This window comes from Sus scrofa, chromosome 12 (assembly GCF_054392235.1).
Source record: "Sus scrofa isolate SSC_HxYL_T2T_F1_AM1 chromosome 12, Sscrofa_HxYL_maternal_Yorkshire_Landrace_v2.0, whole genome shotgun sequence".
NCBI classification, from domain to species: Eukaryota; Metazoa; Chordata; class Mammalia; order Artiodactyla; family Suidae; genus Sus; species Sus scrofa.
This window is the reverse complement of record NC_139394.1, coordinates 16,567,283-16,579,401: the sequence shown is the minus strand read 5'-3', so window position 1 is coordinate 16,579,401 and position 12,119 is coordinate 16,567,283. Positions and strand designations below refer to the sequence as shown.

General features: G+C 37.5%; 1 protein-coding gene and 1 long non-coding RNA gene across 4 annotated transcripts in view; one reads left to right on the top strand and one right to left on the bottom strand.

Annotated features, from left to right (window-relative positions):
* LOC146398066 (uncharacterized) overlaps positions 1-12,119 on the bottom strand; it is a 1,038,644-nt gene that overhangs the window by 90,173 nt on the left and 936,352 nt on the right. The window lies entirely within an intron of this gene.
* EFCAB3 (EF-hand calcium binding domain 3) overlaps positions 1-12,119 on the top strand; it is a 371,875-nt gene that overhangs the window by 166,393 nt on the left and 193,363 nt on the right. For all 3 annotated transcript variants that reach the window (XM_084984064.1, XM_084984065.1, XM_084984066.1), the window contains 4 exons: positions 1,794-1,898; positions 7,759-7,863; positions 9,587-9,691; positions 10,405-10,458. In XM_084984064.1, the coding sequence (XP_084840190.1) occupies positions 1,794-1,898; positions 7,759-7,863; positions 9,587-9,691; positions 10,405-10,458 (369 nt within the window). The remainder of the gene's footprint in view (positions 1-1,793; positions 1,899-7,758; positions 7,864-9,586; positions 9,692-10,404; positions 10,459-12,119) is intronic.

The window sequence follows — 12,119 nt, the reverse complement described above, 5'->3', positions numbered from 1 at the left end:
TTACCATTGTGGCTCAGCAGGTAAAGAACCCAGCTAGTATCCATGAAGATGCGGGTTCAATCCCTGGCCTCAATCAGTGGGCATTGCTGCAAACTGCAGTGTAGGTCTCAGATGTGCCTCGGATCCCATGTTGTTGTGGCTGTGGTGTAGGCCGGTAGCTGCAGCTCTGATTTGACCCCTATCCCGAGAACTTCCATATGCCACAGGTGAGGCCCTAAAAAGGAAAAAAAACTAAATTTGTTCTTTGTAGGGAAATGTAAATTCTGACTTGGTGAAATGATGACTTCTATACTGCTTAATGATTTTTTCTATTACTTTTGTGAGATTCTGATTTGTGTACTTCTTAAAGCTGATGGGAAGTTCTATCAGAATATATTGATGGATGTTATGAAAGCCTTTAAAGATCAGCAGAAGACATAGGATATTGAATTTAGATAGCTGCCACCCTTTAAATGTTTTGATGGCATATTTATGCTTCTATTAATCCATTTGTACTTTTGCAGATAGTCTATGTTTTCTCTTAGGGAGGAAGTTTCATAATTTATTAAAAGTTCACAAGCTATGGCAAAGAAGAAAATATGTAATATCTAGCCTGAAGAATGATTAACAAACAAAAAAAATTAGTAATTGCTAAGGAAATTTACTTGGAAAAAAATTCTCTACTTTTTGGATCAGCATGAAATTTGCTATCCCTACTGCTCTATTTATTAAGCAGTTCATTAATTTCTTTTAAACTCTCTGCTATGGGCACTGGTCAAGGGAAAAGATTTTGTTCTAACTCTATCATTGAACATCTTTTAAATGCTTGAACAGCATTTGTTTAGCCATGGTCTTTGTACTAAAACTTATAACTATATTACATAGGGATTAATTTTGATTACATTGAAGAGTCACTAAATTTTGGTTTTATTCCTCTCAATTTCCTATGGGGAAAGAGGTGATTGTATCAACAAATTATACATTGTTTTGTTAAACATGACATTGAATATCTCTCTCTCTTTCTCTTTCACACACACACATCCTTAAAAATCTGAGACAAAACCTGAAAAGTAACTGAGCAGTTCATACAGCAATAAGCCACTCAGAAGATCTTGGGCATGGGAAGTGATGAAAAGAATCTCTAAAGCTACTAAACTGGCTCTAAGAAGACATTTTAAAGGCTCATAGAACCTATTTCTAAATGGAAATAAATTCTGTCTTTAAGACATATTAAGTTTGTTATGTCAGCAACTTCATTCATCCTGAATCATAAGCAATGCTGAGGTTCCCAGAGACCACAAAAGATCAGAGAAAAGTCTGAGAAAAGAAAACAGGCTGGGGACAAGGAGCATGGAAATAAGATGAAAAAAAAATGCAATTGAAAAATCAAATCTAGGTATGCACAACAGACATTGAAGTGAAGGATTAGCAGTTACTCAGCAGGAATGATCTGAGGGTTCAGGCAAATGAGAATGGCTCCTTAGGTTTTGTAGGATGAGATATGAGGTCTACAGAAACAGGCATTAAACTACCTAGGGGTACATTTTGTTGCTTCAGGCTGTCCCCAGGATAAGGTAAAAGGAAATAGTTCTAGTTTTATCTGTCCTATTGAATTTTTATGAACATTAGAAAAGTCAAATTAGTCTTGATAGCCCTATTAAAAATATTAAATGATAATACAAAGTCATGAATTATATTTTTTTCTTATACCAGTAACAGGCTGATTAAATTGATAATACACAGAAATGAATGTATTTTTAGTATTTTGAAAACTTCCCATTTTTGTCATTTTCCACTCCTATTGCTCTCTTAAGGAGGGAAGATTGATGTGAGTGGTTTGAACAGCATTATGGGGAAAATGAGGATTAATCTCACAGAAAAGGAACAGGAAAAACTGACAGAAAACCTGCTGCTTAATGGTGAGTGTTTTAGAAATGACTGTGCCTTTGGTGGGAGTTTGTGTTTGTGAACATGAATATGAGAATTTCTAAAACTAGTGACATTTATTACCTATAGGATATTTTGTAGATCTTAAGGAAGAATTAATTCCTAGTGTAAAAGTAATTTTACATGTTATATAGTTGTTTATTTTTATAGATCCCTGGGAGCAGAATACAGTTCTATATCCAGTGCATTGTTTTGTTTAACATTCCCTCTAGAAAACTTATTTTCCCCCTCATCCCTGAAAATGTTCAGATTTATATCTTTGGACCAATATTCTCACCCAAATATTGAATTGGTGTATTTAAATTTCTATGGGACATTTCTCTGCCGTCCTTCTGACATCATAAATTTTGTTAGAAACTGAGTTCATAACTATTATTGTGGCACTTGACCAAAGCAGCCACATGGGATTTTAAAAGTATGTTGCGGGCTTATTTGGTTGTCACAGGGATTCTAAGAGTGGGTGCTAGTAGCATTAAATTCCTTGAGTGCCAGGAATACTAAGTGTCCTACAATTTATGGGACTTTTCTACACAAAGAAGAAATGTTCTTCAGAAAATGCCAGTAGCATATACAATAATTAAGAAACTCTGGACCCTAACTTGGCTGCTATTTCCATACTTTTTTACAATCATGGTGTGGTCATTATTATCCTAGTAATATAAGCTAGAATCCTGAGAGTTAACCTGCACTCAACTCTCTTGACTTAATGCGTTGTGTAACAAATAAGTAACTCTTTTCTATAAAATGTGAGCTTCTTTTCCCAGAGACTGTGCTTCATTCTTCACTGTGCATCGTTATCCTTGTCCCAACTTGGTTCCTTTCATATATTGTAATAAGTACTTGAGTGATTAGAATAAATGAAAGGAGTTTCTATCCAAAATGAGAGAAAAATAAAGAGAGTGCCAATGCTGGGTAATCATAGTACCCTATTGACAGATGCCTCAACTATTTGCTGACTATTGTACTTAAACCCTTTACAACAATCCCATACCAATTATCAGTACCGACACGTCGTAGTTATCTCGCACGGAGCCGATTGTTTTCTGTTATTGCAAGAAGTGTGTTGGTCTTCTTTGCATTTAGGAACCCATGTTCTCAGGGAAGCTTGTAATCCATTGCAGTCTATTCAATTCTCAATGACATAATAGGAAAGCTGTTTTATATATAATGTACAGTAACAGTTTCTCTTACCTTATTCCAGTTTCTTCTCTGTTATCTCCTCATTCTACCCCCATGTCCTTCTAGTCTGAGTCAGTGGATGTCCCTTTTGGGATTATAACTTACTTTACTGGGACCAGTTGCAATTTCATTGTAGTTAGTAGAGTTATCAGCAGACTTTGTGAATACCCATATCACCCTCAAAAGAAACCTTGTTCCCTTTAGTTATCACCCCACAAGCCCATGCAGTTACTAATCTATTTTCTGTCTCTGTAGATTTGCCTATTCTGAGCATTTCATATAAATGGGATAGTATGTGGTCTTTGTGACTAGCATCCTTCAATTAGTATGTTTTCAGGTTTATCTGTGTTATGGCATGTATTGGTTATTTCATTCTTTCTTCCTTTTTTTGTCTTTTATTCAATTTTTTATCATGTAAAATACACATAAAATTTATTGTCTTAACCATTTTAAAGTATACAGTTCAATGGTATTAAGTACATTCATACTGTGCAACAATTACCACCATTTATCTCCAGAATTATTTTCATTTTTCAAACTGAAATTTTGTATCTATTAAACAAAAGCTCCCTACTCCCTCCCTAGCCTCTAGCACCATTCTGCTTCTGTCCTTATAATTTTGGCTCCTCAGAGTGCTTCATATAAGTGGAATCAGACAGTATTTGTCTTTTCGTGACTTTTTTTTTCCACTTAGCATAATGTCCTCAAGATTCATCCATGTTGTAGCATATGTCAGAATTTCCTTCCTTTTAAGGCTGAATAACATTCCACATTTTGCTTATCCATTCATCTGTCACTGGACACTTGGGTTGCTTCCACATTTTAGTTATTGTGAATGATGCTGCTATGAACATGGGTGCACTACTTCATGTCTTTTTGCCGCCAAATAATATTCCATTGTATGTATATATATTTCGTTTATTGATTCATCAGTTGATGGGCATTTGGATTCTTTCCACCTTTCCCAAAGTATACAAAGGTCGGGAGTTCCCGTTGTGGCGCAGTGCTTAATGAATCCGACTAGGAACCATGAGGTTGCGGGTTCGGTCCCTGCCCTCGCTCAGTGGGTTAACGATCCGGCGTTGCCGGGAGCTGTGGTGTAGGTTGCAGACGCGGCTCGGATCCTGCGTTGCTATGGCTCTGGTGTAGGCTGGTGGCCGCAGCTCCGATTCAACCCCTAGCCTGGGAACCTCCATATGCCGCGGGAGCGGCCCAAGAAATAGCAAAAAGACAAAAAAAAAAAAAAGTATACAAAGGTCGTAAGAATAATGTAATGGACTCACATATTCCTGTCACCTAGATTCAACAATTATGAAGATGTTGTTACACTTTTTTTTTCCTTTTTCAGCCACTCCAGCAGCATATGGATGTTCCTAGGCCAGGGATTGAATCCAAACTGCAGCTGAAACCTATACCACAGCTGTGTCAACACCAAAACCTTTAACCCACTGCACAGGCCAGGGATTGAACCCCGTGCCTCAGCAGTGACCTGAGCCACTGGATTCGTATCCTTAACCTACTGCACCACCATGGGAACTCCTATACTTGCTTCTTTATTTTTATTTTTCTGACTGAAATAATTCAAAGCAAATTGCAATATGATTTTGTTCCTTTATATTTCAATATGTCTCTCTTTACTATGGAGCATTTTTTACCTTACTGCAGTGTCATTATAGAGTTTATCTCTAAAATATTTTTTCATAATTAGTTTGTTCAAATCAAACAGCAAAATTTGGAGTTCCTGTTGCAGCTCAGCGGTAACAAACCTGACTAGTAATCCATGAGGACTCAGGCCTGGCCTTGCTCAGTGAATTAAGGATCCGGCATTGCTGTGGTTGTGGTATAGGCCAGCCGCTACAACTCTGATTCAGCCCCTAGCTTGGGAACTTCCATACGCTGAAAGTGCAGCCTTAAAAAGACCCAAACAAACAAGCACAATAAAACAAACAAAAGAACACCAAAGTTTATACACTGCGTATGTTATGACACTTAAATTTCATGGGATCTGTGGCTGTTCCTCCACCCTCCCCCTCTTTTATTCGGGCACTAATTTATTGATGAAACTGACTGTTGCCAGTTGTCTTCCCAGATATTAAATTTGTTTTCTCATCTATCTTGTTCCTCCATCCCCTATATTCCCTATGAACTAGAAGTCAGCTCTAATGGCTTAATTATTTTCAATATCAACATTTTTTTACAAGAATACTTCATATGTGATACTGTGTACTTCACACTGCATTCCATCAGGAAATACAGGCCAATTTCATCTTTTTGAAAATGTCTATGCAATTGCCCTGAATTAATTATTTCAAATTCTATCATCACTCCCTATGAGATGCTATCTTAACTATGTACTTAATTTCTATATACACTTGTCTATTTTTGGAGTTTATATTCTGTCCTTTTGGTCTGTTAATTCATGCACTGATGCTAAATTGCTTTCAATAAAATAGCTTTATCGTATTTTAATATAGGTAGGTCTAACTCCTCACTCCCTCCCCTAGACACAGACACATATATGGCTTCCCTCCACCACCACCCCAAATTTGGCTGTTCGTTATGGGAATGTCTTTTTGTGTGACTTTCAGTAGTATGAATTTTTATTTATTTATTTATTTATTTTTCTTTGTATTTATTTATTTTTTTCTTTTTAGGGCCACACCCATAGCATATGGAAGTTCCCAGGTGAGGGGTCAAATTGGAGGTGTAGTGCTGGTCTACACCACAGCCACAGCAATGTGGTATCCAATCTACATCTGCGACCTATGCTACAGTTCATGGCAATGCCACATCCCCGACCCACTGAATAAAACCAGGAATGGAACCCATATCCTCACGGATACTAGTCAGATGCACTTGTGCTACACCAGAATAGGAACTCCTTTTTTTAAAAAATCTTCCATTTGCTGTGTAGCATATTCCCAAGTGAGAAGACTATTGATTTCTTAGGGTTTGGAAACCACTTAGGTGGTCAGAAGACTTATCACATGGACCTGCTTATTATCATGCCAAGTTAAAACCCTAATATGATGAAGAAATATGAAGGTATATCGTGCACCATTATTTCTTATTTTCTTTGGTACAGAAATACCAATTATCTTTCCAAATTTAGATTGAGCATCAAAATCTTCCACATTCAATACTGATCTGCATTATTCTGAGTTCAGATTAGACCATGTAATGATGTGCCCAGTTGACTGAAGCTTGGGCCTCCATGGGTGTAGACAATATCATACATGTCTCAGTGGGTGTGCACTAGTAAGAGTGTCCCCATGAACTTCATGAGCTGCCTGTTAAGAAGCTCAGGAAAGAGAGGCAGCACCTCTGGCTTGCACTGCACTGAGGGTTTCCCCAAAGACTTGCCTGCAGCCCTAGATTCACTGGTGGGTGGACTAGTGGTTCAGGTGCCCTCCATGTTCCCATACAGCTGCTCATTTCCTTTCTTCCTCCCTTCCATCCCCTTCCCCTTCTTATTTTCATTTCTAATTTTTTTCCTTTATTAGCTATAATGGGTTTTTTAAAAATTGTTTTCTATTTTCTGAAGTTATTTTTTAGTTTGTTTTCCATTTCTTGAAACATAGTAAGCATAATAGTTTTATAATTTGTGCCTAATTCCTAAATCTGAAGCTTTATGTATTGCTACTGCCCACTATTTCTGCTTATTTTGTCTCAGGTAACATGTTTCATTACATGTTTGAGTCTTTTGACTGTAAGATATTTCCCTTGAAAAATTATGAAAAGAAACCTTAGGCCAAGGATGAATGCACGTTCTGCTGTGCATTTGGACAGGATCAGTGCAGGATGAGTGAGATTTTGTGATTCATTCTAGTGAGAAATGAACTTGAGCTGCACATCTGTGCAAGCCCTTCCTAAACCAACTTCTCAAGGATGACTTTCCCCTGTGCTTTCTCTGGTCCGGGGCAACACCCCACCACTACTTACAGTCAGTCCCCTTGGGATAAGGGTGCGGTGAGGTAGGTTTACATCTTATTTACTCTTATCCTAAAGATTTAGCCCTTTAGGTTCCCTGGGTTTTAGAGAGAGGAGCTCCTTTTGGACAGATCCAGATTTTTGGCTTTGTTCACTTACACTTTAGGACATCATCAACATTAAAGTTCAAATTCAGATTAAGTCAATATCATTAGAACAAAAATAGTAACAGTGTTCTACTTAGCTCCCTAGGTTTCTGCTTTTCATTAGATTTTGGCCTTGTAATTCCTTACTCTCTTACCAGCTCTTCAGTGCTTTCAAGAAGATGCTTGTTATACTTCATCCAAAATTTTAGTCGTTTTCAGCAATAAGGTGGTCTGAATAGCATAGTCTTCCAAGTAAATGAAAACAGAACTTGCTTGCCAATTTTTGTTAGGAGTTAAGGTAACTAATGTGGGAGTTCAGAAAGTAATAATAAACTTTACTCATTGTCAGCCATGTTTTGATTTATTTTACCATTTGCTGTAACTGATTGAGGACTTGCTCAACCATCTTCAGTTCTCATTCTAATACTCTTGTTTTACCCCCTTAATATATACAAACAGACCTTACCAAATCTTGGTCTTCCTCAGAAGATGGATAATCATAATGCACAGTAAATAATATCAATAGCCACATTTTAGAGTCAATATGTTTTTCTCATATTCTTTTGTTTTTCACAAGGTGGGGTTGTTGATGTCAATAAAGTGGGCTCTGTTTTGCAAAACATAGGGATAAAACTTACGGAAAAAGAAATGAATGATCTGACACACAATTTACCAATTGATGGTGAGTATTTAAGATATATTTGAATTGCTCAGGACATCTGAAGAATGGGCTTCTAATTTTTTTTTTTTTTTTTTTTTTTTTTTTTTTTTTTTTTTGCTTTTTAGGGCCGCACCTGCGACATATGGAGGTTCCCAGGCTAGGGGTCGAATCGGAGTTGTAGCTGCCGGCATATGCACCAGAGCCACAGCAACGCGGGATCTGAGCCGCGTCTGCGACCTACACCACAGCTCATGGCAACGCCAGATCCTTAACCCATTGAGCAAGGCCAGGGATCGAACCCACAACCTCATGGTTCCTAGTTGGATTTGTTTCCCCTGAGCCATGACGGGAACTCCAGGGGCTTCTATTTTTTTTTTAAATCTCTTATTTGGCATTGAGACAGACAACATTAAAGATTACTCAGGCCAAAACCAAACATATTTGTCCCTTGATATTTTCAGTGATTCTATTTCAGTTGAAAATATGGCCAGGGCTGCTATTAGACTTGGATAGAATAACAGAAAGCGCTCTCAGAGGAAGAAAGTGGTGTACATAGAAGAGAAGGAACTTGAACACATGTAATTTAGAAAAAAACAGAAAAGAGAACATAGCCAAAAGTGGAAAATTATTTTTAAAAAATTAGTTCTATCCGCATCTCACCATCATTTCCAAGGACATTTAAGGATTGCAAAATAAGGGAGGAATGAGAAGGGTAGGATCTATTTCCTACACCAGATGAGCATGGCAGAGTCCTCCAGATACCCCAGAAGGGAAAGAACCATGAAGCATTTGGGCCTGAATGTGAGGTATGCCTAAGTGCCCAGCCACCCAGTTATGCTCTGCTTACATCCTCTCATTCCTGAGCCAGACACTCTGGTCCAAGGACTATGTTCTCAGACTTCTAATCTCCCTTGATGGGCTAGAGACAAACTCTAAATTTTAGTAAAATTCTGAATTAGGGCTAAACTAATTTGTAAACCAAATAGGCAAAAATTAATCATGGCTCAGATCCCGCATTGCTGTGACTGTGGCATAGGCCAACAGCTGTAGCTCCAATTCCACCCCTAACCTGGGAATCTCCATATGCCACAGGTGCGGCCCTAAAATCAAACAAACACAAAATTAAAATCACGTATGTTGGTATCAAAATTTGAATAACATAAATAACAAGGTTCACTTAATTATCGATCAACCATGAAAAATGTAAAAATAATGTAAATATAAAGCTTTGATAGGAGCAAATTATTGCCATTATGAAGAGAATTATTTAGGCCAAAGATAATAAATACAATAAATGATAGCATAACATATAGATTTCTCATATGTTATCTTTTTTTTTTGGTCACACTTGCAACATGTGGAAGTTCCCCAGTCAGGGACCAAACCCATGCCACAGCAGCCATCTGAGCCGCTGTAGTGACAGCATTGGATCCTTCACCTGCTGCACCACAGAGAAACTCCTAAATTTCCCATCTGTTATCCTAATTCTCTGGTCAATTATGAAAACAAATATGTTCTCTGTAGGGCAGAATTGTTTCCAGAAATAAGAGACCTTCCTTTTATTAATATTAGGGGATTATATTCTATTTTATGATTTGCTATAATTCTACATAGTTAAATATGTTTCATTTTGCTGTTACATTTCCTCAAATGGGGAAGATGCATTATAGGCAAGAATGAATTTTTTTTTTACTATTTTATGGAATGATTACTCCCAGACATTGATGTTCTTATATTTTCAAAGGAAAAAAGATTCATGTCAGTGACTTGAAGAAAGTTCTGGGACGCATGGGGATCGAGCTCACAGATGAGGAACTCATAAAGCTGCAGGAAACTCTGCCAATTGATGGTGAGCTATTCAGCTTTACTAAGGCCTTCTAGGGACCTTGATTTTGTGGCTTTGTATGAGAAGTTTAAAACTTGTATCTGTTTAAACTCTTTTGGAAATTACTGAACATGATTAGAAAAGGATACTATCATTTAGATTTAGTCTGCAGTTTGCTAAGCCCTTCAGCCAAAACCTTGCCATCAGAAAATAGGAAAATATCTTTATACTACCCATTGAAACAAGTCATTAGCCTAAATCCTAAGGAAAAGGGGAAGAATACCGTGGGGGACTTTTAAAAGAAAAAAAGGGAACAAGGATCTACTGTATAGAATAGGGAAATTTGCTCAATACTGTATAATAATGTATATGGGAAAGAATCTAGAAAGGAATATATGTGTGACTGATTTACCTTGCTGTATGCATGAAATTCACACAACTTTGTAAGTCAACAATATTCCAATAAAAGTTTTTTTTTAAAAAAAGGGAGAAGTCAAAAGAAAGTGATCGTTTCCCTGCTTATAATGTTCCCCTCAGCTGTCTCCTAGTTGCCAAAAAATGCATATATTTGATACACTGAGAAAATTTTCCTTTCTACAACCCCATTTTAAACTTAATAGTGAGATAGAACACATTCCCCACCCAATTACAAGTAGTTGTCTTACTGAAGTAATAGAACAATTGAGTGAATGTTCATACCATTTCTCTTCTGACATGAATTGTTCCTTTTCCTATAGCTGCCAGAAATGCACTTCAAGATAAAATCTTGGATGGTGCGGAATCTATCAAGGGTAAGTTGAAAGTCTGGTAAGAAAGGCAGAAACATCTGAAATCAAGATTCACATTTATCACTTAGATTATGAGTCCTGTCTACCTTCCTATATATAAATAACTTATTTACTTATTACTTATTATTCATAATATTTTATACTCTATTGCCTCCATACATCTTGCTGGAGAATCCATATTTATAACCCAAAGTATCTAATCATACACACAAATTGTAAAGAAAAGGATAACAATTTTCAGAGAATTTTTAAAGAAGAGTTTATTATGTAGGAAGATAGTAGTTAAATTCATAGAGACAGAAAGTAGATTAGTGGTCACCAGGGGCTGGGTGGAGGCAGGAAGTAGGGGATGACTGATTAATGGGTATGGGTTCTCCTTTGAGCATGATGAAAATGTTTTGGAACTAGAAGTGATAGTTGTTGGGAGTTCCCATCATGGCTCAACTGTAACGAACCCGACTAGCATCCAGTGGGTGGGGGATCTGGCATTGCTGTGAGCTGCCCTGTAGTTCACAGACATGGCTTGGATCCCACGTTGCTGTGGCTGTGGCATAGGCAGGCAGCTATAGCTCCAATTCCACCCCTAGCCTGAGAATTTCCATATGCCATGGGTGCGGCCCTAAAAAGACCCCCCAAAAAGTGATGATTGTACAACATTGTGAATATATACTAAATGCCACTAAATTGTTCACTTTAAAATGGTTAATTTTATGTTATATGAATTTTACCCCCAAAAAAGTAGTGAGATTTTGCTTATGCTTTTAAAGTTATAATCTTCACTCTATTATAATACACAGATTAATTACCTAATTAAGTAATTAGTCCTTGGCATAATGGATTAGTTTATTAATTTTTAATGATTCATTGCCTTTTGTATAATTAATAGTGTTATACACAAAGCCTTCATGAGGCCCTAGGACACAGGAAAGCAAATCTGTACATTCAGCTGTTCACTATAGAATTTTGATTAACCTGTTTGCCTTCAGTGAATGGTTGAATCCTCTTTGTGACTAGTTATTGTCTTAACACAGTCCTTTCAGTTTGGGGACTATTAAAATATCTATCCTTTTGAGGTTAGAGAGAAATACTTATCTATTTTTATAAACAAGTGTAGTGGAGTTCCTATTGTGGTTCAGCTGGTTAAGAGCCTGACATGGTATCCATGAGGATGTGAGTTCAATCTCTGGCCTTGCTCAGTGGGCTAAGGATCCATCTGGAGTTGCTGCAAGCTGTGGCATAGGTCACAGATGTGGCTTGGATCCAGCGTGGGAGTGGCTGCAGCATAGGCGTGCAGCTGCAGCTCTGATTCAACCCTAGGAACTTCCATGTGCCACAAGTGTGGCCTAAAAAAAAAAAAAGAAAGAAAGAAAGTGTAGTGTTAATATAAGAAACGATTATCAATTTATGCAATTTATGTGATCAGAAATTCAAATATAGATGTGATAGTCGAAGGAACTAGAGACAGGTATTTTAGGAAAAGGTAGAGAGATAAGAAAGGTGGTCCTGGAGTTCCTGTTGTGGTGCAGCAGAAACAAATCCGACTAGCAACCATGAGGTTGCAGGTTCCATCCGTGGCCTCGCTCAGTGGGTTAAGGATCCGGTATTGCCATGAACTGTGGTGTAGGTTGCAGATGTAGCTCGGATCCTGTGTTGCTGTGGCTTAG